This window comes from Lucilia cuprina, chromosome 5 (assembly GCF_022045245.1).
Source record: "Lucilia cuprina isolate Lc7/37 chromosome 5, ASM2204524v1, whole genome shotgun sequence".
In the NCBI taxonomy this organism is placed as follows: domain Eukaryota; kingdom Metazoa; phylum Arthropoda; class Insecta; order Diptera; family Calliphoridae; genus Lucilia; species Lucilia cuprina.
Genome location: NC_060953.1, coordinates 66,273,458 through 66,300,980, shown reverse-complemented (window position 1 = coordinate 66,300,980; position 27,523 = coordinate 66,273,458). Strand labels below are relative to the sequence as shown.

The 27,523-nt window shown below is 30.3% G+C and overlaps 1 protein-coding gene across 3 annotated transcripts in view; it reads left to right on the top strand.

Moving 5' to 3' along the window:
* LOC111676837 (neurotactin) overlaps window positions 1-26,777 on the top strand; it is a 31,238-nt gene extending 4,461 nt beyond the window's left edge. The window contains exons 2-4 of one of the 3 annotated variants that reach the window (XM_046951512.1): window positions 583-742; window positions 23,734-24,444; window positions 24,514-26,777. In XM_046951512.1, coding sequence (XP_046807468.1) covers window positions 23,844-24,444; window positions 24,514-26,450 — 2,538 coding nt within the window. In that variant the 5' untranslated portion in view covers window positions 583-742; window positions 23,734-23,843 and the 3' untranslated portion in view covers window positions 26,451-26,777. Of the gene's footprint in view, window positions 1-582; window positions 743-15,059; window positions 15,446-23,733; window positions 24,445-24,513 lie in introns of those variants that run through there. The other 2 variants (XM_046951513.1, XM_046951510.1) reach the window with 2 other exon arrangements.
* Window positions 26,778-27,523: the final 746 nt, after the last annotated feature.

Below are 27,523 nucleotides of genomic sequence, written 5' to 3'. Positions count from 1 at the left end.
GTTCTAGTTCTGTTCTAGTTCTGTTCTAGTTCTGTTCTAGTTCTGTTCTAGTTCTGTTCTAGTTCTGTTCTAGTTCTGTTCTAGTTCTGCTCTAGTTATGTTCTAGTTTTGTTCTAGTTCTCTTCTGGTTATATTCTAATTCTGTTCTAGTTCAGTTATACTTTTGTTTAAGTCCTTTAATTAATTTCCCCACTAACTTAGAAGGGAATACTGTCCAAAACTCCCTGGAAAGAAATATGGTCCTAAATTAAACAATTTACAAATACAAAATTGCGTATCTTTTGGATACACAACAATTACGTGTCTTTGAAGTTTCGCTACAGGAATGCTGTCCAATTAATACAACATCATTTCCTCTTTTGGAACTCAATTGTTTTGGTATTATTTATAAAGTTGTATCATATGTCTTTCAATAGCTTTGTTTACGTTTTAAACAAAGTAATCGCTATTCTCCCAGCATTGTCATCAATATTATTACTCAGTCAGTTCTAGTTGCTGGAAAATGCCATTTATATATTTTTATTTAAGAAAAATTCTTATTCAATTACTTTTTTTTAAAAACTTATATATTTTCCATTTAAGGTCACAATATTGTTGTTATCTCTGACAAGGAATGTAGAGTAACCCAGCAAACATAAGAGGGTGAGAGTAAGAGGAATCCAGTATTTGTATATTTAAAAAAATATCTGTTGGGTTAGAATCAACTTGGATGTGAGAAGTTATTTTGTATGAAGTCTTGAGTGTAAGATAATAATGTCTTAATAAAAGTACTAAAATTATATTTATTAAAAATTATAATTTAAAGCACGTATTTTTAAAAATCATTATTATTTTCTAATATAAATGGACAACTTTTTAATAAACATTTTATTAGAAATAAGAATAAATAACCTTTAAATAATTTGAACTTTAATCTTAATATGACATCATTTAAAACATTTTTTTTAAAGGCAAAAAATCACAATAGTTAAAATTTCCACAATAATTACATTATAATACTGTAATTTATAATTTTATACGTACATATATCCTTACTTATTATCTTTAATTTATAATGGAAAATTATGATAAAAGTGATTATATTTGAATATTCACTCACTCCCACTTAACAATTGAGATTTGCCCACAAAAAGGTCTAGTATTTTTACAACATTCACTCACCCATTTTGTATGGTTTACATGTCAAACATAAAACTAAAAAAAATTGGCACGCAAACAACTGCTACATAATTTCTGCTTGGTTAAGTTTTTGCTAAACATCGCTTAAGATCTGCAATGTTAACAGCAACGACAGTCAAAAAGCCAACCATCTAGCTAAGACAGTCCTTTTCTAAAAGGTGAGGTTGGCTGAAAGACAAATGCCACGCCTGGATAAATATGATTGTAACATTTATGTATCTAGTTTATTTTTAGTTGTATATTTTTTGTCATTGCCATCAACGTCAAAATCTGTATTAACAAAAACCAAATATTAATGGTTCCTATTAGTCTTATATAGTACGCAGGAACAAAAAATAGGTTGTAATTAACATATTTCTAGTTCAGTTCTAAGTAGTTCAGTTCTAGTTCAGTTCTAGTTCAGTTCTAGTTCAGTTCTAGTTCAGTTCTAGTTCAGTTCTAGTTCAGTTCTAGTTCAGTTCTAGTTCAGTTCTAGTTCAGTTCTAGTTCAGTCCTAGTTCAGTTCTAGTTCAGTTCTAGTTTAGTTCTAGGTTAGTTCTAGTTCAGTTCTAGTCCAGTTCTAGTTCAGTTCTAGTTCAGTTTTAGTTCAGTTCTAGTTCAGTTCTAGTTCAGTTCTAGTTCAGTTCTAGTTCAGTTCTAGTTCAGTTCTAGTTCAGTTCTAGTTCAGTTCTAGTTCAGTTCTAGTTCAGTTCTAGTTCAGTTCTAGTTCAGTTCTAGTTCAGTTCTAGTTCAGTTCTAGTTCATTTCTAGTTCAGTTCTAGTTCAGTTCTAGTTCAGTTCTTTTCTTTTTCACCAAAAATTCAATTTTCCTTTAAAAATAAATTTCGAAGTGTATAAATTTTCCATTTCAGCTGACGCTATCTTTGATATTCACATATGTATTTTTCTATAGACACATGCATTCACTGATATAAATTTATGTCGCTTACCGAATATTGACTGCATGTTTTATCAGTTGTTGCACATCCATTTATGGCACAATGACAAGAGGGGGCCACTTACTCACTCAGTCACTCATGCATTGCACGCAAGCACACACGTGTTGCACTTTTAGTTTTTGCAGCTGCAGAAAAATCCAAGGAGACACTGTTTATGTTGCAGTTGCTCGGGTTGTTTGTTGCTTTTAAAAGTTTTTCCACAATTTTCCGCAAAAAAAAAAAACACAACATTGTAGATGTTTGGATAAATGTGATTTTGTGTGTATTTTATTTTTAAAAAAATGTCAACAACAATTACATGTTGTTGCAAATATGAAGTTGAAGGTATGAACTTGAAATCATATCATTTGGATTTACACACATGTGGGCCCAACTCTGTTTTTTTTTGTTTTTTTTTTTTTGTACTTTGTCCCCCACCTCCATTATGTGTTATTGGATTATTTTAATATTGGAGTTTTTGCTCATTTGCAACGAGATCGTTATAAATCAAAAACTGCAGTTTAGAGTTTATTGTTAAAATTTGTTAATTGCAAAGTTTTGCGTTTTCAAGTCACACAAAACAAAAACTGCTAGAGTGTATGAATATATTTACATACATATGTATGGATTTGTATATACATATATATTTATATATATTACCCATTATTCATACTGTTATTTGTACGTAAGTATGTTAAATTTTGCAATGTATTTTCCGGAATTATAGCGAATGCCTTAGTGTTTCCGATATTTAGTTTTGTTAGAAAATGTAGAACAATCGAACTCTATAGTCATCAAGCCTTTGGTATGAACAACAGTTATATTATGGTTTTAACCAAAGCACAATTAAGTCTGAGTTCTAGTTCAGTTCTAGTTCAGTTCCAGTTCAGTTCTAGTTCAGTTCTAGTTCTAGTTCAGTTCTAGTTCAGTTCTAGTTCAGTTCTAGTTCAGTTCTAGTTCAGTTCTAGTTCAGTTCTAGTTCAGTTCTAGTTCAGTTCTAGTTCAGTTCTAGTTCAGTTCTAGTTCAGTTCTAGTTCAGTTCTAGTTCAGTTCTAGTTCAGTTCTAGTTCAGTTCTAGTTCAGTTCTAGTTCAGTTCTAGTTCAGTTCTAGTTCAGTTCTAGTTCAGTTCTAGTTCAGTTCTAGTTCAGTTCTAATTTAGTTCTAGTTCAGTTCTAGTTCAGTTCTAGTTCAGTTATAATTTATAAGATACCTTGATCTTACTTTTGAATAGTAATTAATAACACGTACCACAAAAGAAAAACACAACACAAATATGTCATCGATGGAAACAGCACGTGATGCATCACTTCCTTTCAACGTTGAACAAAAAAAAGAGGCCTAAACATAAACATAATTAATGTTGCAGCCACAGTGGAAACATAAATAAACAAATATAAATTAAAAAAAAAAAACGACAACAACAAAAGTTCTACCACAAATTAACAAGGGTGAAAATTCTAGGATACTAAAACTATAAAAACCAAAAACTATACTCATCCCAACGAACATCAGGTGTTAATAATAAAATGCAGTTGTATTGTAATGTTAATTCTATTTATTATTTGTTTATGTTTTTATATATTTGTTAATTGCTTGATGAGAACGCTGTTCAACAACCAGTATCTTTTCAAACTCATTACATTTAAATAGTGTGAAGCAGGCAGATGAGTTGAGGCTAACGAAAGACATACTGATGTTCAGCAATTGATCTGTTTTATTTCAAAACAAACACTCTGTGCTGCACTCCAACTCATTCACTTATTACATTTGTCTTGTGTGTTTTTTTCAAATTGACTTTGAAAGCATTGCAGCAATCAATTGCAGAAACATTTGTCTCTGCCGCCACCAACACCCTCCCACACATTTCATTGATTCAACATACAAGATTCGACATTAGTTCTATAATTAAGACCAAGAGACAGACCACCAACAAAGTGTAAAATTAAATGATTTGAATGTATGTTAGTATCTGGTGGTGGTATTATTCACATTTTTAATTAAATATTTTGCTGAACTTGATCATGAGTTTATTACTGAATTTGTTGAATTGAAGTTGTGTGTTTTTGAGGTTTTATTATGATGAATCAAAAATAACCCGCTGAGAGATGCAAACGAAATGTATGTTTAGTGTATTCGACAGTTGGGAACATAGGTTTTTATAAAATCACACTAGTTTTATTTATTTTGGGGTAAAATAATTTCTGCAAACAATTTTGAAAACTATTTATTTTTATTAGTTTAGTTCTAGTTCAAGTTCAGTTCTAGATCAGTTCTAGTTCAGTTCTAGTTCAGTTCTAGTTCAGGTCTAGTTCAGTTCTAGTTCAGTTCTAGTTCAGTTCTAGTTCAGTTCTAGTTCAGTTCTAGTTCAGTTCTAGTTCAGTTCTAGTTCAGTTCTAGTTCAGTTCTAGTTCAGTTCTAGTTCAGTTCTAGTTCAGTTCTAGTTCAGTTCTAGTTCAGTTCTAGTTCAGTTCTAGTTCAGTTCTAGTTCAGTTCTAGTTCAGTTCTAGTTCAGTTCTAGTTCAGTTCTAGTTCAGTTCTAGTTCAGTTCTAGTTCAGTTCTAGTTCAGTTCTAGTTCAGTTCTAGTTCAGTTCTAGTTCAGTTCTAGTTCAGTTCTAGTTCAGTTCTAGTTCAGTTCTAGTTCAGTTCTAGTTCAGTTCTAGTTCAGTTCTAGTTCAGTTCTAGTTCAGTTCTAGTTCAGTTCTAGTTCAGTTCTAGTTCAGTTCTAGTTCAGTTCTAGTTCAGTTCTAGTTCAGTTCTAGTTCAGTTCTAGTTCAGTTTCTAGTTCAGTTCTAGTTCAGTTCTAGTTCAGTTCTAGTTCAGTTCTAGTTCAGTTCTAGTTCAGTTCTAGTTCAGTTCTAGTTCAGTTCTAGTTCAGTTCTAGTTCAGTTCTAGTTCAGTTCTAGTTCAGTTCTAGTTCAGTTCTAGTTCAGTTCTAGTTCAGTTCTAGTTCAGTTCTAGTTCAGTTCTAGTTCAGTTCTAGTTCTCAGTTCAGTTCAGTTCTAGTTCTAGTTCAGTTCTAGTTCAGTTCTAGTTCAGTTCTAGTTCAGTTCTAGTTCAGTTCTAGTTCAGTTCTAGTTCAGTTCTAGTTCAGTTCTAGTTCAGTTCTAGTTCAGTTCTAGTTCAGTTCTAGTTCAGTTCTAGTTCAGTTCTAGTTCAGTTCTAGTTCTTTTCTCTTCTACTTCTGTTCTACTTCTGTTCTACTTCTATTCTACTTCTATTCTAGTTCTATTCTAGTTCTGTTCTAGTTAAGTCCTACTTCAGCCCAAAATGCTGCTAAAAAGAACTTCACACACAACATGTTTATATGTGGCCAATTGCCCATGACAGCTTCCAATCAAATTTTAATAACAAGACATTATTAAACCCAATAACAAAGTTATAACATCTGACTTTTAAGCCAACTAATTTATTTAATATCACCCCCTCATTGGAAAAAAGCTGCAACAGAAAACTTATTTAAACTTAATCTCTGATAGAGTTATAAATTAATGAACCACATAATATTTCATTCAATTAATACTAAGTATTTGTGGTTACTCCAAACTATTTAAATGTAGAAAAAACACACTTGTGTGTTTTATTTATCTCGTAGATTAATTTTACATTGGACGCCTGGCAGTTTCCATTTCAATTGCTCTTTAGTTTATTTATATGTTTTATCCACACCAAAAGGGGAAGTGTTTCCATGTGTATTATTTTTAATTTTGGAGCCACCACAAAGTCATTCATTGAAATTATTTATTGTAATATGGATTACATTACATGCTAATAAAATGAACAGATGCTTTGAATTTGTAGGGATTGAGGTTGTAATCAGTAGTTGAAAATCTATTTTGTTTTTCAATCTGGAGAATTTTTGCATTTAAATTAATTAAACATTAACACACAGGTGTTTTAAATTACAGCGCACTCTTACTTTATTCGTCTCAAGTTTAACGGCATATTGTGATAATTGCAAAAAGTAATATTTTTTATCGCTACTAAAAATTCTATTGAACGTGATTCTATGCAGCTAAAGGTTTAAATCTGAGGAAAGTAACAGTTGTTTTGCCAATTCCTTTTTATTTCTCTTTTGCTTGCAATAAACTTCTTAGGTCAAGCAACGGCGCTAAACATTTATATTGCATTAGCATAGGAAATATTTAATCAATTATTATTATACATTAATATCGAAAATTGCATATATTTTTATTATAAATAAAAATTGTTTAAAATCTTATAGCAATTGTTTTCATTATAGAAATGTTGTTGAATATTTTTCTTTAAAATATTAAAAATTATGCATGTAAAATTATTGTTTAAAAAACCTATAACATGAGCTTAAGATTGCAGACAAACAACAAAAACAAGTGAAAATTTATAGCCAGACATAATCCGGACATATGCCAGGCAACACCACTTACAGCAAGAAGTTTTCTAAAGTTGATTTATATAATGGCTGATGCAAATTTTGAAAGCTTGTTAAGACAATAGTCTATATATTTATATAGTTCAAATTCTACACTCTTACTTGGTGCAAATAGATTACTTACTCTATAGTCCAATCTGTAGACTTATATAGTCAAAACTATAGAACACTTCATAATCCATAATATAGACTACTCAATAGTTCAGACTATAGACTACTCAATAGTTCAGACTATAGACTACTCTATAGTTCAGACTATAGACTATACTATAGTCCAGACTATAGACTACTCTATAGTCCAGAATATAGACTACTCCATAGTCCAGACTACAGACCACTCCAAAGTTCAGACTATAGACTGCTCTATAGTGCAGACTATAGACTACTCCATAGTTCAGACTATAGACTACTCCATAGTTCAGACTATAGACTACTCTATAGTGCAGACTATAGACTACTCTATAGTCCAGACTATAGACTACTCTATAGTCCAGACTATAGACTACTCTATAGTCCAGACTATAGACTACTCTATAGTCCAGACTATAGACTACTCTATAGTCCAGACTATAGACTCTCTATAGTCCAGACTATAGACTTATCTATAGTCCAGACTATAGACTTATCTATAGTTCAGACTATAGACTTATCTATAGTCCAAACTATAGACTAATCTATAGTCCAGACTATAGACTAATCTATAGTCCAGACTATAGACTAATCTATAGTCCAGACTATAGACTAATCTATAGTCCAGACTATAGACTAATCTATAGTCCAGACTATAGACTAATCTATACTCCAGACTATAGACTAATCTATAGTCCAGACTATAGACTAATCTATAGTCCAGACTATAGACTAATCTATACTCCAGACTATAGACTAATCTATAGTCCAGACTATAGACTAATCTATAGTCCAGACTATAGACTAATCTATAGTCCAGACTATAGACTAATCTATAGTCCAGACTATAGACTAATCTATATTCCAGACTATAGACTAATCTATAGTCCAGACAATAAACTACTCTATAGTCCAGACTATAGACTAATCTATACTCCGGACTATAGACAACTCTATAGTACAGACAATAGTAGTTCTCTATTTTTTTATAGTATAAATAACCCTGATATGATATTTTCAGAAAGTAATATTAAATTAGGATTCACATATAATGAAATGATTTGGGATATTGAAAACCTGTTACAAACATTAGCATAAACTCTATATACATCCCCTTCGAAGTGATACAGGGTACAAAAACAAAAATACTTATTAAATTTCTACTACATAAATAGTTCACATTAAAGTTTTGTACTTATTATTGAATTTTGCTGAATAGAATAATTGTTTTCAATTTCGAACTCGTATTTCTTCTTGCAATTCTTATACAACAACAACAACTATAACAATAAAATACTAACAACAAATAATAAACTCGTAAATGGTACAACAATGCACTCAATCGTTAGCTCACTCATCATTACTGCACGTTCGTTCCTTTAAGTAGAATACATATATTCCGTACGATATTAACTATAACAAGTCCATGTATACACTTTGTACTCCATCGTATTGTAAGCGTACTCGTTGTCCGTCGTACTTCTCTACTACTACTAGTACTTCTAGTTGTATTATTTAATAGTGTAACTGCTAGTCAGCAGCAAACAGTGTTTTATGGGTTCAATGCTCCTCTGGGTTCATTCTAAATAAACTAAATGATGGCCCCTCATTGTTGCTGCAATATTGTATGGTTTAGTTGTCTGTCCATCCGTACAATAGTTGCTGGTTAGTTGAGTTTTTCACTGTTGTTGTTGCTGCTGCTGCTACTGATGATAATGATGATGATTTCTTTTATGCATTTTATTTTCTCCAATTTATTTGTACCTCTTATCTTACAATTGAAATTAGATTTAATTTATCGCTGCTACCTAACACTTAAGTCTTTATCCCGATATATATGTATATCATTTCAATTCTATTCACATTTAAATTTATACAAAATTATAGACATTGTATGTTTAAGAGTAAGATGAATTTTAAAATTGACCCGTAGGTTAAAGTAAAAATAGAAGTATTCGATTTTTAGTAGATGGCATAAATTTTGGGCGAAAAAACTTGCAGGAGAAACTAACTATCCCTCATAAAGTTTTACGGAATATATCTGTTTGAAAGACAGTTATTACGACCTGTAGGCGACATAGTTTCTTTATAATGTGTTATAATAGTTGATCCCGAGGTACAAAACCTAACCAGAAGCAGTAAGACCAAAATGTTGACTTCATATTTAAATCGCACGAGTAATTAATCGTCCCCCAGTGTTTAAGTTATAATTAAACGACGAGTACTACAGTATTTATCTGATCTATACATCTATGTATATTCCACAGTCTGTGAGGAGTATCCCTATAGTCCCCATTTCAACAGTATTTATATCTGGCGAAGCATTTCGTACAATGTACGAAAATTTTCATATATATTTAATATGGATTTTTTTTCAATTCGTGTACATAAAAAGTATATCATGTCTAAATTTACTTTTGCAAAACTACAGGGTTAGTTTTTCATAACTTATATCACCCACATAACAATGACTCAGCTGAAAATATGTAAAAACAGTTAGGCGTCCATGTGCTTTTTTTTGCGAATGATTCATCAAAAGGAAGTGTATTAAAGAAAAAAGTTCAAAATTTTAATCCAACATTTGTATTCGAAAACAAGTAAGAAAATAATAATATAATCGCAACTATGTATATATAACCCTACATTAGCTTCATATATTAAAGTGATGAATCGATAATAACTATGGAATACAGATATAGAGATTTAAACACGATTATATTTTAGCAGACTTTCTTCGTTCGATTATCATAACAAATTATGAATAAGGAATATCACCATTTTAAGAGGATACGAAAATTTTATTCAAACTAACACAATGGGTGGTTTGTTTGTCCAGTTCGCAGGGGACATAATAACTCTAAGAAAATCTAATTTACACGGTATACAATCACACTCTCAGATTTATATATTATATACCCACCCATGTTTATTTTTCTATAAGAATTTTTAAATTTACAACAAAAGCGTGCAAGATCATTACAATAAGTAGAGAAAGAGATTTAGCGTAAAAATAATCGGTGAATTTACAATATGTGTAACACGTGTATGAAACAGTCGTCATCATCGTCAACTCCTCTTGTATAAACTCTAGCGCAAAAAAAAATTGTACTGTGATGCGTAAGTCGTGATAAATAAATCTCATCATTACATGTTCTTGTATCTTTACGTATACAAGTATATTTGAAAATAAATATTTATATTTTTGTTGTGTCCTACTTCCGAATTTTGTTTATCTCTTTCACAACCCAAAGAAGTTGGATGAATTAAAGGGAAAAATCGTATGTACCACAAATAACAATTTTTAAAACTAATGCACAACGCATGACAGCAACAGTGTCAAAAGAAACAAATTGCTTTTAGTCCTTCTTTTTGTATTGCTTTAGTTTAGATAAGAATAATATATCCTTTGTCATTTAACATTTTCAAAGATTTGAGATCAAATTTACAATCAGTTCTTAGTTAGATAGATAGATAGATAGATAGATAGATAGATAGATAGATAGATAGATAGATAGATAGATAGATAGATAGATAGATAGATAGATAGATAGACAGACAGACAGACAGACAGACAGATAGATAGATAGATAGATAGATAGATAGATAGATAGATAGATAGATAGATAGATAGATAGATAGATAGATAGATAGATAGATAGATAGATAGATAGATAGATAGATAGATAGATAGATAGATAGATAGATAGATAGATAGATAGATAGATAGATAGAGATAGATAGATAGATAGATAGATAGATAGATAGATAGATAGATAGATAGATAGATAGATAGATAGATAGATAGATAGATAGATAGATAGATAGATAGATAGATAGATAGATAGATAGAATAGATAGATAGATAGATAGATAGATAGATAGATAGATAGATAGATAGATAGATAGATAGATAGATAGATAGATAGATAGATAGATAGATAGATAGATAGATAGATAGATAGATAGATAGATAGATAGATAGATAGATAGATAGATAGATAGATAGATAGATAGATAGATAGATAGATAGATAGATAGATAGATAGATAGATAGATAGATAGATAGATAGATAGATAGATAGATAGATAGATAGATAGATAGATAGATAGATAGATAGATAGATAGATAGATAGATAGATAGATAGATAGATAGATAGATAGATAGATAGATAGATAGATAGATAGATAGATAGATAGATAGATAGATAGATAGATAGATAGATAGATAGATAGATAGATAGATAGATAGATAGATAATAGATAGATAGATAGGTAGATAGATAGATAGATAGATAGATAGATAGATAGATAGATAGATAGATAGATAGATAGATAGATAGATAGATAGATAGATAGATAGATAGATAGATAGATAGATAGATAGATAGATAGATAGATAGATAGATAGATAGATAGATAGATAGATAGATAGATAGATAGATAGATAGATAATAGATAGATAGATAGATAGATAGATAGATAGATAGATAGATAGATAGATAGATAGATAGATAGATAGATAGATAGATAGATAGATAGATAGATAGATAGATAGATAGATAGATAGATAGATAGATAGATAGATAGATAGATAGATAGATAGATAGATAGATAGATAGATAGATAGATAGATAGATAGATAGATAGATAGATAGATAGATAGATAGATAGATAGATAGATAGATAGATAGATAGATAGATAGATAGATAGATAGATAGATAGATAGATAGATAGATAGAAATCTATTCCGGAAAAAGTTATTCAGAATTATATAACTTGTCAACCAACCTCTGTATGTAATAATATTAACTACAAAATCGGGGATAAGTAGTTATGGTCGTAATATGTTTTGAGTATTCAAATCAAGAAAATTTATAAACAGAACCTTAATAGTTCGTATGATGGTTTATATCTCTGTCAAATTAGGTTACATTTACGTGTTTAAACTAGTGAGTAAATAGCTTGAAAGTAAACAGTAAAGTATATTGTCAATTCAGCACAATTGCGAACGTGTAAAATATTCTAACATTTTCATAATCCACTGTACAGATGTGTGTAAAATTTCGCCGCCAGCTGTTAAAAAAAAACAAAAGATCCAAGACCAACAACAACCCTCGCAAAAATAAGTTTAAAGTAAAACGTAAAAAACAGACAGATCGATGATAGGTGTTGTAAACAAAGGAAAAGTCGTTTTTTTACTTTTTTTGTTTTGTTTGCCATTACAAGAAGTCCCAAACATAAAAATAATAAATAATAACAAAAATGCATATATTCAAGTGATGGTTTTCTTATTTTCCAGATTTCGTATATTTTTCACATTACAATTTTTTCTCGTCATGATGCACAACAACACAGCAGACAGCAATAACAATGGTTTTCTCCCCTAAATGTGAATTTTCATCCACTTTTTTTTCAAAGTTCTTTGATTTTTGTTTCCACTGCTTTTGTATTCACGTAGAGCGAGAAGAGTACATGCTATGATTACACATTTGTTTTGTTTTTCTCATTTATCCTTTTTTTCTTAATTTATGTTTTTTTCTTGTTGTTGGTTTTGCTGTTTTTATCATTATTATCCTATGAAACTAAACTATGTTTTCCAGTGTCATTTCACAGATTGTTTTTTTTAAAGGAAATTCATTTGGGGCAGCACTTTAAATGTATGCATTGTTATTAAAACTATGTATTTATATAAAGATTTTTTTCAAAACTATTTATTAGAAGAAAATCCACATTTTTGTAACAAATTCTTAGATTTTTCGCTTTAAAATAATAATCTCAAAAAAATCTCATTTTTTTTAATTTTTAATAAAAATTCGAATTTTCAACAAAAATAGAATTTTACTACCAAAAAACTAAAAATTAGATTTTAACTACAAATTCGACTTTTACTAAATATTATATATTTGCAAAAAAAATCGATTTTTTATTAAAAATTTGAGTTTTTATTAAAAATTTTATTTTTTATTAAAAATTTTTGTTTTTATTAAAAATTCGATTTTTTACTAAAAATTTGATTTTGTGCTAAAAAATTTAATTTTTTACTAAAAACTCGATTTTTCCCCATAACTACAACGTTTTACAAAAAATTATGTTTTTTTAGAAAAAAAATTAATTTTTTAAAAAAAATTATATTTTTTACTCAAATTTCATAGATTTGTATCTAAAATTCGATGAGAATTGGATTTGTTTGAAAGGAGGACAATATTAGATACGATCCAAAAAAAAAGCAACGATCGGGTTTGTTGGTAAAAAGTTTGTGTAAAAAATATTCACAAATTAAACTTCTAGTTCCTTAGAATTTTTCTATATTTGAACTTAAGGGATGTTATATCTGGAATAACATTACTTTCATGATATTCTGATGTAGATCTAAAAATTCGATTAAAACTTGATCCAGAAGGACAATTGAACATTGTAAAGAAATTATCTGACGCCTTCTACATCGTATATTTTAAAATCAATTAATACATTTCAAGTGACTTTGAATACTGTTTCATCGGTCCAATTAATGTGAAAACTTGTCAACGCAAAGATTTAGATATTAGGTCAAAGGTCCTAAAAACTCAAATATTTAAATACAAGATGATATAAATAAAAATAAGCTGCTGAGGACGAGGGTTAGGCTTAATAGGATGCTCGCTAGTTAGCACGTTTACTTAGGAGTCTTTGTGGTCCATTGTGGTACCTTTGGAATTACCATTCACTTATGTTGAGAGTTTTTACATAAGGGAAAATGGTTTCCCTTCTTTATGTATGAACTTTTTGGTTCTTGTGGTCCTCGTAAGAATCAGCCGGTACTTTTCATAAATCCGATCATATTACCTGCGTAGTAACGCATCTCTGAGACAATCCAGATCATGGAAATGAGATCTATGAAGAGATTTACTGAGACCTAAAGTCAGTAAATAAATCCAAGAAAATCGACTCGCAATCGATCTCAAAACTCGATAGAAATGTCGGATTGTTCATTATTGTAGGAATTTTGCATGGAAAATATGAATACGGGGGTATTCAAATGGATGAACTAGACGATTTCAGGAAGATACCACACAGCTCGTTAAACAGTCATCTATTTTTTCAGATTACATTCGCTAATCGTGTTATTAGGCGTCTTGAGATTATTCGTAAAAATGATATTGATGACGATTGTCAATTCTCTTGACTGCGAATTGAACATTATCGACGAATGTAAAATAGAAACGAATTTATATTCGACCACCTAGGTCGAATATATTCGTAAAAATATAGATTTTTATATTGGAAAAAGGCTGACTGGGGTTGATCCATAGACCGATTTACAAACATATTATTTTTAGCACAATTAAAACAAGATGCGACTGAACGAGGTCATCGCCTTTTGATAAATCTGCTAAACTCTTCAAAAGTTGACGATCAAATAAGATCTGACGAGACTGAGAGTGAAGTCAACAATCATGAGTACCTCAATCCCTAGTAACAAAGTTAGTCACGATTTCATGAATGTGGTTAAGAATGATCTAAGTAGTTCGGGAATAACATTAAGAAAATAATCTTGGGAAACAGGAAATATAGCAGATTTGTTACGACTTCACGGACAACGGTTTCGTTTTCAAAATAGGCTTTTCGAAATCGTTATAGAACTTAAAAATAAATATTGATTGCTTGCATTAATCATATACTTTCTCCCTGATCTTATTCTAAAAAAAAGTATACCTATTTCTATTAACAGCTATGTACCCACCGATGTGAGTAAATGTGGTAGCTGTGGTATTGGAATAATACGCTTATATAGTATATGTGTAACACAAACACACACAATGAAATAATACATTGGAAGTATAAACCAACAGAGAAATATAATCCAAAACAACCCCTATTTTTTTCTTGGGTTTTCATACTCATGCCAAACAACAACGAGTATCGAGGGGTCTTAAATGTATAACTACGTGTGGATGTTTTTTTCGGATTATTTTTTTATTCTTGTTGTTGTTTTTGTTCTTAATGAAGACTCTTTTTTCCATTAATTGTACATATAGTTGCCAAAGAGTGTGCGTGTGTGTGTGAGTTGATGTGTTTGTATGTATCTATGTTTTGTATAGAATAAGTATCTCTCTCCCCGGGTTGTATGCATTTTTCATATGCAACGGATTTTTTAAAGTGGCGTTTTGTTTGTTTATTGTTGGGTTGATTTGTATGTTTGCATGTGTGTATGTGCTTTCATGTATATATATGTATGTTGTTTGGTGGAGTGTGGAAAATTGGATGTACGAACGAAAGACTGGAGTAAACATTATACTATTTTTTTATTTTGTTTTGGAACAAGTACATAATATTTGTGGAAATGTGTAAATGTGTGTGTATGTGTTATATTTCATAGAAGACAAATAAAATAAAACTTCTCTGATGATTTTACTTTTTAAAAGTTTTTGTGCGCCGGCGAATAGTTCGAATAACGCTCTGAAACCGTACGTACGTGTCGAGAAAAATACGTCGGATCTACATTTTATATATTAAAAAAAAACAAATGTAAAATTTTGTTTTTATTTCTTGTAAATTTGTGATTGAACTTAAAAGAATAAAAAAAACTAAAATTTTCTTGTTCATTAATATTTTTCTGCCGCATTGTATTGAAAAGAGAATGTTTTGTACAACAACAACAAACAGTACAGTACTTGTAACAACATTTTAGTTAGTGATGAGATGATATAAATGCAACTAAACATTGCAAGCAACAAAATAAAATAATAAATTTTATATCTAAAAACAAAACAAAAAAAATTTATAATTTTTATATTAAAAATATATATAAAAATTTTTTCCAAAACAAATGTGAGTGTTTTAATAAATCTTATAATTTTAAAAAAATTTACAAAACTTTACTAAAATAAAGAAATATCAAAAAAGGAAATATCCTTTTTACTAAAGCTTTATGGGTAGACAAGTGCTTAAAAAGTACTTAAAACCAATACTACCACATACAATTGCAAAAAGTACCAAAAACAATACCATTAAAATAAATGTATCTATGAGCAAATAAATACTCAGCTACATACAACTTTAGTTTAAATATTCATGTGTCTGTATATGCAAAGTGTATCCGTGTGTATTTGGGTGTTTTTTACGATTTCTAAGTGTATAAGTGTAGGTAAAATTCTAATCAAACAAAACTTAAAAAAAAGTTTTTATCTTATTTTTTATTATGCGAAAACACCTTGTAAGTCCTCATAATATTTTTTTCTCAACACAACTTCCTTTTTTTTGGTTATTGTTGTTGTTGCTGTTGTCGCTGCTGCTAGTTGAAGGATGTTATCTTTAGTTCTAAAAGGTTTATTTACATTTGAACTCTCTGTTTTGGAGCAACAACATGGCAACAGCTTTTATAGGACTCTGATTTTTTTAGTAGTTTTCTTTATTTTTGTTTATTTTGTCGTCTCTCTTTAAATCCCATTAAGATTATTAAAGTTATATACTTAAGTATGTTTATGTAAAGGATGATGCCGCCATTAAATACTCAAGAGCTTCATGGGGGGACATATTTGAAAATGTGAATTATTTAATTTAGATTTTTTTTAAATAGGAAAAGAAGGCCCCCTTATAAGTAGATAGATAGATAGATAGATAGATAGATAGATAGATAGATAGATAGATAGATAGATAGATAGATAGATAGATAGATAGATAGATAGATAGATAGATAGATAAGATAGATAGATAGATAGATAGATAGATAGATAGATAGATAGATAGATAGATAGATAGATAGATAGATAGATAGATAGATAGATAGATAGATAGATAGATAGATAGATAGATAGATAGATAGATAGATAGATAGATAGATAGATAGATAGATAGATAGATAGATAGATAGATAGATAGATAGATAGATAGATAGATAGATAGATAGATAGATAGATAGATAGATAGATAGATAGATAATAGATAGATAGATAGATAGATAGATAGATAGATAGATAGATAGATAGATAGATAGATAGATAGATAGATAGATAGATAGATAGATAGATAGATAGATAGATATATATAGATAGATGGATAAATAAATAGATAAGACTCGCTTGAATCCAACATGTAACTACAAAGCTTATGCCTTTTCCAATCTCTGTCAACTCAACTTCTTAGAGACATATGCAGCAAGAACTGCTCCCAATAAAACAAAACTGATCTTCTTGCCACTGAGGCAAAAATATCCCAACCAAAAAAGAATCTATTATTAATCATCATATTATATAAGCATACAACGAACACTAAACAATACTATCCGAAATTCGTTACATCAATTCATTCCTCATTTACATATAGTTCCACAACCAGCGAAAGTAAAGACTACGCATCAGACTTAACTTATTGCGAAATATTAATTAATCAAAGTAAATCAGTCCTTTTACCAACCTTCCCTTACCAAAAAAGTATTCACCTACCTACTAGTATTGGACAAGTCTTGGGGTCCATTGATTCCCGTGGCACTAGATAATTCAGACGAAATCTTATTTTTCAAATTCAGATTCCGACAGATCTAAGGTATTGTTAGCACCTTAATTACCGGGTATTGCAAATAATACAAAGGGGAGCGACTCTCTTACAACCAGTACGGTATATATACAGCGGTCGAAGCTAATCGATATTAAGATCCCAGATGAACCGAGATATTGTTAGCATTTTAGAACTTGCTCTTGAATTATCGATTGTCGATTATTCTTAACTTTAACTAACTAACATATATTGCGAAAACAAATAATAGATCCAAAGGTTATGGAGAATAAAAAAAATGCGAAATTTGTGACTTGGTTTTTTCATATTAAGTGTTAAATGATCGGAATTTTCCCGAGGGAATGCTGTTTTCTGTAAATTGATTACCTTTAACACTAGCTGGTCTGTCCCACATTTTCATTATAACATTTGAGACTAAATTCTTAAGAGATAAAAATTTCCATAAAAGCTGACTTTTTTTCCTTAAACTTTAATATACAAGAATGGTTTAATAACATAAATAATAAAATTTTAAAAAAGTTTATCTAAATATGTTTAAGAAAAAATAAACAACTGTCTGTTTAAATTTCTTTGAAAAAATGCAATAATTATTGAATTTCTAATTACTTATTACCGTGTTGTTATCATATCTTCAATTTATGTTTAGATAAATTTTACACTTGAAAACACACACATACACACAAAAGAAAACGTCAAATGTTTATATTACAACAATATCACTTGTATCATGAAATTTTTAAGTAAATTTGTATATATTTTGTAAAATTTTCTATAAACAAAAACAAACAAATTTTTCAACACTTTAAACATAAAAATTACTACGTGAGTTTATCTTTCATTTTCTTTTTGAACAAACATAAACATTTTCTTCAAAATTTTTATTTAAATTATTCAAAATTTTCTTAGCGGAAATTCCAATGTTTAGAATTTAATGAATGAAAACAAAAAAGGGTAAACGCGTGTCTTGGATTTTGTTTAAAAATGTTTATTGTTTATATTTTTATACCAGATGAGCAAAGAACGTGTTGGATAAAATAAATTTTGAAGATAATTATTAGTGGTTGCTGGTGTGGGATGCACTGAAGCGCATCATAAGGGTCTCGGTCAAATGTTTTATATCATTCATTTCCGTTATTAGATTTCAAGAGTCAAGTGTAGAATTAATTTTTTGGGGGGTTTTAGGTAATTTATTAAGTTTGTTTTTTGTTTTTAAGAAAATTGTTTATATTTTTGAAAAATTTGAAGTGTTAAAGTCTTTGTGTTAAAGATTTTTCATTCAAGAATTTTGAATTGTAGTTCTAAAATTTTAACAGATAATTACGTTGTAGCATTGTATTACAATAACTCTTTCATTATAGTCTTGTTTTCGAAACAATAATATAAAAATTACGACATACAACTATACAACTATACAACACCGATTGTGAATTGGATAAATCTTTAAGATTTTGTTTACAATATTTCACAATATTTTAAAATATCGATAGCATGGTTTTACTATAACGCAAGTCAATTAAATGTAAAACCCTATAATGAAATAATACTTCCAACATGAATCCGAAATTTAAGTTAGAATCTGAAGATTAATTTAACTCTAATAACTATTATCAGTTTTGAGTTCGAACTGAGTTCGAATTGAAGTTTTTCGAGATATAATGACATTTTGTTTAAACAACTTTATGTATAAATCTAAAAGTCTAATTTGTCGACTTTAAAATAAACATTTAGAATCTGTTATATCGCGGATTATCATACAATCCAATAATTGTCGATATTGGATTTGAAAGCTTCAAAACAATAAGATCAGATTTAATTAACTCTAATAACTATTATCAGTTTTGAGTTAGACCTGGAACACGATTCATAATTAAACAAAAAAACGAAACCATAGTGATCGTATTTAAAACAAATTCCAACATTGATTGGATTCTATTACAACTCCGAACTTTTCCTTTATCGAGATTAGGACTTTAGAAAAGTACCGCTGGACCTATGTTATTATTTAAGCTTAACCAAAAGTTTTTCACGTTTGTAAACTATAACCGAACACAGCTTCCCGTTTGAAACATTTAAATCTTAAAGTGGGTGGGAACAGTTTAGACAGTTCAACAACAAAATTTATAGTTTTTCTAATCGTTTGAACTTAAACTATTTCAAATTTTTCTTTAAACTAGATTTTAGAGTGCATTCCCTCTAAGAGTAGGGAATAGGTCAAAGTCTAGTAGTACCGCAATTGGTTCTACGTAACTAGTTTTAGTTACATTCGGATTTCAAATATAGATGTCCAAATAGATTCTCTTTAAGGCGGGTTTGTTACTTAAACTCCAAACGAAAATAAACATCATTTTGTGAGCTTGCCTTTATTAGTAATCTAATCCAAGAAGATTTGTTCCCGGTTTTAGATATATACAGATTCTTAAACCCTCAAATTATAAAATTTCCTAATAAATTGTGTCTGGCGAATCTTTTAGTAATGAATTTTAACATTGCTAACCTAAAGTATTGTTTTTGGATAAAATTTACAGAATTATTCATCGAATTTATATAAAATCGAATGGATTTAATAATCTTTAGGTTAAGTCAAGGAGGATTTAAGAATATAAACATTTTTATAAAAAAAAAAAACACTTACAACAGTCATAGTAAATCTTTGTAATCATGTAATTTAGCGGACTTTTTTATTGATTCAATAAAATGAATGAATGTACTTTTCCCAGAAGTTCCGGGAACTAGTTTTAATTGCAACATCGGATCGTTAACATAACCGCATGATTTCATAGGCTCTTGTTTAAGTACACTTTCTAGGACTAAGGCCCTCATAGATGATTCTTTTAAATATAAAGTTTAACAAATTCTAATGGCAACTCAAATAAATTCATTTTAATCTGGACTCTGTGATTTAGAAACTTTGAATTGTAAGTTCTGTTGGACTAAGGTCCTCATTGATATATAAAGTTTAACAAATTCTAATGACAACTTAGATAAACTCATTATAACCTGGACTCTGTGAACTAAAAACTTTAAATTGTATTAATAATTCTATTACAATTTTAACTTTCTTTTCATTAGATATAAAAATATTTCACAAGATTTAAGAAATATCGACCAGTCTTCATGAATTAGTCAAGGAATTAAATACATTTGCCAAATATTTTTTTGCAGACAACTAAAACTAATCACAAACTAATGAATTGCGAATTAGTCTGGTCGTTAGCTACTACTACCTGTAAATCCCGCTTAATTCAACACGAAACATTTAAAAGAAATCGACTAAATTTAAAGATTAACTTACAAGACCACTAAAGGTTATAGTGACCATGTCTTATTGACTCATTAAGTACAACTGAATGTATGAATATCTATACTAGACTTTAGACAGTTATAAATAATAAATTAAACGAAAAAGTATGAATTTATGTTTTTAGCAAAATATATGTACGTATACATACACATATATTGCCTTAGTAGTTGATAATATATGACTGCTGTCTGCAGGAACATTTCATGTCAAGCAGGTAATTTTCCGTTTTTTATTACTTTTTGACTTTAATCTGGATAAAAGTAGTTTTATGTTTTATGACATAAACTAGGCGCCACACGAAAGTAGAATTTGTTTATATAAAATATGTTTTAAAAGTATGTATTAATGTACATTTACATATTTATATAAAGGTTTAATGATTCCACTTTCTCCTCCCCCACTTAAAATTGTTATAAAATATTTTGTATTACTATTAATTACGCTACAATTTTTCCACTTTTTTACTTACTTCAAGCACACTGTTCTTTAAACAAAGTTTAAATTATAAAAATAGAAATTAGTTAATTTTTTTCTTTAATTTCCTGATGTTGCAACATTTTAAATAAAATGTTTAAAATATTTAGTTCATTTCAAATTATTACAACAGCAAATAACAAGCGACACAGATAAGATGTGTATGTTTATTTAATGATGATCTTTGGGTTCAAATCTATTAGAAACTGAAATAATGTGGGGTATCAAAAAAAAAAAGAAACAAAAAGTGCGTTAAAACAACAAGTGCAACACGTCATACATTTCTTAAGTAGCGTGACTAGTTGTCATTTCAATTATTACTACCAACTTACAGCAATTAATAAAATTACCAACTATTTTTAAATTATGTTTTTTTTTTTAATTTTAAAAAAAAATCTTCTGGGTTAAAAAAAAATGATGTCATATTGTTGTAGATTTAAAATTTTTGAAAAATGTTTGAATAAAACATTTTTTATCGTAATTTCAGAGCAATAGTATTGTCATTAAAAGACTTAAAAATCTGTCTTTTTAAAAGGAGCTGTAAATGTTTAAAGATTGTATTAAGTCTGTTCTACAGACTCCACCATAGTGCTGCCTAAACTCTTGTCTATTGCCTTTAGTCTAACCTATAGCTTGACCTCTTATCTCTAATATAGTCCTTACATTATTGTCATGATTAGCCTACAATCTGATCTATAGTATGGACTTACAGGCCTATAGTCTAGAATACGTTGACTACAATCTTTCGACGCGATCATAAAGTATTGACGATATCGTTACTAATACAATTAGTTAACTTTGTTATAGCAGAGGATATTGATCAATATTCACCCCTATCGCCAATCATCATTTCACGTGAAATATGTTCTCTTTTCACTTTTTTCGTTCACTAACTTTTTTGTAGTGAAAAAAATTCCCCTGTTGGCAAATTTGTTGATGGAATGAATTGTTCACAGTAAGTTCACAAAGGGAACAACATTTTCTCTTCTCATCTTTTGGACTCATACCTTTGACATACAAATCTAGTCTTAGTACTACAACATATGTCTCATAACGACTTAATATGGCCTAGACATCTATTCTTCATATGCATACATCTTGTCTGAGCCTGATCGCTAAAGATGAGCATGCGTTAGTAGGGAACAGATGGTCAAAATGTCGGAGATAATTGGGCGATATTTGGTAGTATTATTACCTTGTCTTTGATTTGGCGGCTATACGATAGTATTGATATTTGAACCAATGACTATATTCTGGGCAATATTCTATAGTTTAGACAATAGATCTGACTATAATAGTCTGGACAATAAATATTGATTAAAATCTGATCTATAATCTAAATATAGTCTGGACAATAGTTTTGACTATAGTTTGCGTAGTAGTCATGAATATAGTCTGAACAATAATTTTGTTTCTATTCTGGACAACTGTCTTAACTATAGTGTGGACAATGATCTTGACTATATTCTGGACAATAATCTTTACTATTGTCTAGACAATAATCCTGACAAAAGTCTTTGTTTATAGTTTGGATATTAGTCTTGACTGTTATCAGGATAGCATAGAAAGTAGTTCTTACAATAGTTTTGACTATAGTGTGGACAATGGACTTGACTATAGTCTCGAGAACATAGTCAAGTCTTGATTATCATATCGACAACAGTCATGATTATGGTGTAGTATAGGGTATTCTTGCCTAAAGTTTCGACATAAGGCTTGACTATATAGTGTAGACAATAGTCTTGACTTTAGTCTCGTCAATAGGCTTGACTATAGTCTAGATTATAATTTGAACCGAAGTCGAGACATTCTAAAAACTATTAGACTTGATCAATGCAATCTCCGTAATGGACAATCCATACTTTTGTAAAACATTGATTTGGTCCCCTAACAATGGAACTAGTTTTTTAACATAACCCTCAAGATCTGATAACTTTGCCCAATTCACAATCGACGTTGTACAGTTGTAATATAGTATGTCGTAATTTATTTATAATTGATTTGTTTTTGTTTTAAATATTGTCATAACATACAACGATACGACATCTATTGTGAATTGGCCAATTATTTATTTAATTTTTCAAAAAATGGCGGGAACATTGAAATATTATCGACATCGAAACTTGGGAAAAATCTATAAGATTATGGCTTTTCCTATATAAAAACCCAATTTTATGAAAAACTATATTCTTATGGCACATATTTTAACGGGAATACTTATTACAATATCAATTTTAAAACCAAAAAAAAAATGCCATAAAACTGAATAGGGAATTAAAACATTTCTTGTTACCTGAATTAAGGATTTTCCAGGTAGTCTTATTGAAATAAAACCAGGTAACAAATTTCAGATAAAAACAGAGATTATACATATTGTGCAAAATCACTTAAAATGAGAAAAATTATACACGTACTATTTAGACAATGAAAGGAAATGTGTCATTTGTTTTTGTGATACTAAATACACACACACACACGCGCGCGTATAAAAAGGATATTTATATTGTTAAAATTACACGTACATATTTCTATTTACATTACACATGTATATAATATACAAATGTAAACAAAAAAATTACAGGGATGTTTTCTTTTATTGTATACAAATTTCCAAGATATTGAGATACTAAATAATATATAAAGCCGGCTTTAACGGCTTGTAGTTAGTCATTACAAATTTATCTTTCATACGTGATAGATCCTAGATCCTTAGAAAATAAATAATAATAAATAACAAAGTTATTGTTAATGTTAGTATTTTAAACAGAAAAACTAATAATATACGCAACAAAAAACTAATAAAACATCAATTTTTAAATTGTGTTTACAGATTTAACTGAACTCTACTAAATAGAAACGCAGTCTAAAAACCCCAAAAAAGAAAGTGAAATTTTATATAAAAAGAAATTTAAGCAAAGTCCAACACAACTAATAATTAAAATGGGAGAACAAGAAGAGAAAGAAACTCCTCAGACTGAGAGCACTCCACAGCAGGAGGTGGTTGAGGAACCCAAGGAAACCGACAAAATGCTAGAAAAGAAAGACGATGAAACTAAACAAAGTGCCGAGAAATTGGCGGAAGATAAAAAGAAATCTGCTTCAAAACCCACTACACCAACGACCGAAAAGAAAGATAAAGACTCAAAAGAGTCGGATGAAAAGAAAGCTAATGGTGGCGGAGAGGAAATAATAGATATACCAGAAGGTGGTGCTAAAACCGAAGCGGCAGATGGTAGCGATGAACGAAAGTTATCGGCCGAAGAAAGAGAAGTCAAGCCCAAGAAAATACCCATTGGTGGTTTAAAGTTGCCTGGTTTCTTTATGAAAAATAAACCAAAGTCCGATGGTGATGGTGCCGAAGGTGAATTGTTGGAAAAAGAAAATAAAGAAGAAACGGAAGAGGGTGAGAGTAAACCCACGAAGAAGGAAGAGAAACCCGCCAAAAATTTTGGTGAACGTTTGCGCAACTTTTTCGTACGCAAACCAGCCGAAAAACAAGCTAAACAGCAGGCTGCCAATGCTGAAGCTGATAATAAAAGTGGTAAGTTTGCTTGTAGTTTTTAAAACTAGAAAATAATGAACTAACAAATATATTTATACACAATTACAGAAGCTACCGCAGAAGCAGCAGAAACTACGGCTGAGCAGCAAAATTCAGATGGTCCCCCCAAAAAGAGAGGTCTCTTAAATGCCATCAAACTGCCCATAGCAAATATGGTGCCCAAAAAGAAATCCGATGATGATGTAGAACTAGGTATGGGTAAAGCCGGCCTCGCCTCCATGGAGACTTTGGATGATTCCCTTAAAGATCAAGACTGTGTCGATAAGGCATCGACAAAGAATAATGGCGTGGAAGAGATTGCAAAACTTAAGAAATCTCCCAGTGGAGAGATTAAACAGGCAAACGATGAAAAATCTCCCGATGAAATTGACGAACCACCAGTATCATTTTGTCAACGTTTACGTTCATATAAATGCTCTGTGGATGATGCTCTAATAGCTTTAGGCATTTTACTATTTGTCTTACTTATAGCTGTTATTGGTTATGTGCTCTCGCATGAGACACTTACCTCACCGCCCATAAGAGAGGGTCGTTATATGGATGCTGTTACCGGCTGTGGCATGGTTGAAGGTTTGAAAGAAGATGGTGCTTTCGCTTTTCGTGGTATTCCTTATGCTTTACCACCCGTGGGTGATAGACGTTGGCGACCGGCTCAAATAATTGAAGGTATCGATGATTGCTGGAATGGCACTTTGAAAGCTCACAACTCCAGTGAACTGTGTACCCAGAGACTGGGCAATGGCACGGTTGTGGGAGATGAAGATTGTCTGTATTTGGATGTAGTCACACCACATGTACGCTACGATAATCCCTTACCGGTTATAGTAATGATAGGAGCTGAGAGTCTAACTGGTCCTTCACCCGGAGTTCTTAGACCTTCGGCCCGTTACTCACGTTCCCATGATGTTATATTTGTAAGACCCAATTTCCGTTTGGGAGCATTTGGCTTTTTAGCCTTAGAAGCTTTAACCAAGGATACTTATCCTCATACATCCGGAAATTATGCTTTAAGTGATATTATTGCAGCCCTCAAATGGATCAAATTGAATATTGCTCATTTTGGTGGCGATCCCAAATCAGTTACTTTATTGGGTCACCGTGCTGGTGGTACTTTGGTATCTGCCTTAGTTACATCGAAAAAGGCCGAAGATTTATATACACGAGCTTGGGTTTCCTCTGCCTCGGCCATATTGCCCGGCAAAGCTTTAACCGAATCTGAGAAACGTAACCAGGAAATTATGCAAGCCATTGAATGCCAAGACGTGGACTGTCTACGCAGCACAACAGCCGAAAAAATATGGGATGCTACCCCTGATACTTGGTTACATTTCCCTCTAGACGTTCCCACTTTAGAGGAAAACTCCACAGCTCACCACGAATGGTTGGTAATTGATGGTGATATTTTACAAGAACATCCTGCCGAATCATGGAAGATTGAACATACCGGTAATCCCAAATTGGTTATGGGTACCACAGCTCATGAATCTCACACGGATAAATTACATAAACGCACTAACTGGACGGCTGAAGAAGTACGCAATTTCCTGGAATCCTCTAAAATTGGAGCTCTTAATCTAACCGATGAAGCCATACAACGTTATAATGCTACAAACTATCGTGCTCTCATCTCAATGATCTCCGATATTCGCACCATCTGTCCCCTACTAACAAATGCCCGCCTTCAACCCTCAGTACCCTTCTATGTGGTAACACAAGGTGAAGGAGAAGAACAATTGGCAACTGTAGATGCCGATGTCCAGGCCATATTGGGCCGTTATGAACCACACACTGTCGAACAAAGACGCTTTGTATCGTCCATGCAACAACTCTTCTACTACTATGTCTCCCATGGTACTATGCCACAGTACGAGCCCAGAAGACGAGTACTTAATATCGGTCAAGATCCTCTGCCACAAGAAGATTATCCCAATTGTAATTTCTGGATTAGTAACGATATTGTACCACGTTATGCTCGCGTCGATTAAATCCCTAATAACTGAGACATAACCCTAAAACTAAGCTCAGCTATGACTGATAAAGATGAAGATGCTTATGATGACTGATTTAGTTTAACATTATATTCTCGCCCTTACACTCACACTCAAAATTAAACAAAATTTATTTTAGAGTGCGCATCATTCTGAAAAAAAAACATTATTTTGTGGGTGTGAACGAGGAATAAAATCCCTATAAGCAGACGTTAACAGAAATCTCCACAATTTTCTCTTCTACTTCATTCTATATACATTTGTGAATTATATATTTTTTTATTATAATTTCATATTTTAATATGAATTGTAAGAAAATAATTTCCGCAAAAATTCTCAATACTTCATTTTTTGTTTTTAGTTTAGCTATTAAGCAAATTTAGTATTTAAAGTTTTGTAAATTTTATTAATAAGTTTTATTTTTTATACATAAACAACAACATTTTTTATTTTTAAATAATATCTCTAAGTTATGAACTAAAAAGAAACAAAAAAATATTAAAACAAGAAAAAAAATAAACATACGAACATAATAATTTATGCAAAATACTTGATATAAAACAAAAACAAAATAAACAAACATTCATACGTATTTTTTATGTAATTTATATATAAAAACAAAAAACAACATAAAACAACATTTTTTAAACAATAAAAAAATACTTTAAAAGTATACAAAATTTTGCAATCTCTATTTGTTTTTTCACACCCACTGTACACTGTGTACCATCAATGTCTTTTTAGGCTGTCTCATTATTGTGAAAAGTTATAATTTTTCAGTATTTTTTCTAGACTATAGACTAGTCTAAGGTCAATACTATAGAGTAGTCTATAGTCAAAATTATAGAGTAGTCTATAGTCAATACTACAGATCAGTCTATAGTCAAGACTATAAATCAGTTTATAGTTAATACTATAGATCAGTCTTTAGTCAAGACTATAGATCAGTCTACAGTCAATACTATAGATCAGTCTATAGTCAAGACTATAGATCAGTCTATAGTCAAGACTATAGATCAGTCTATAGTCAAGACTATAGATCAGTCTATAGTCAAGACTATAGATCAGTC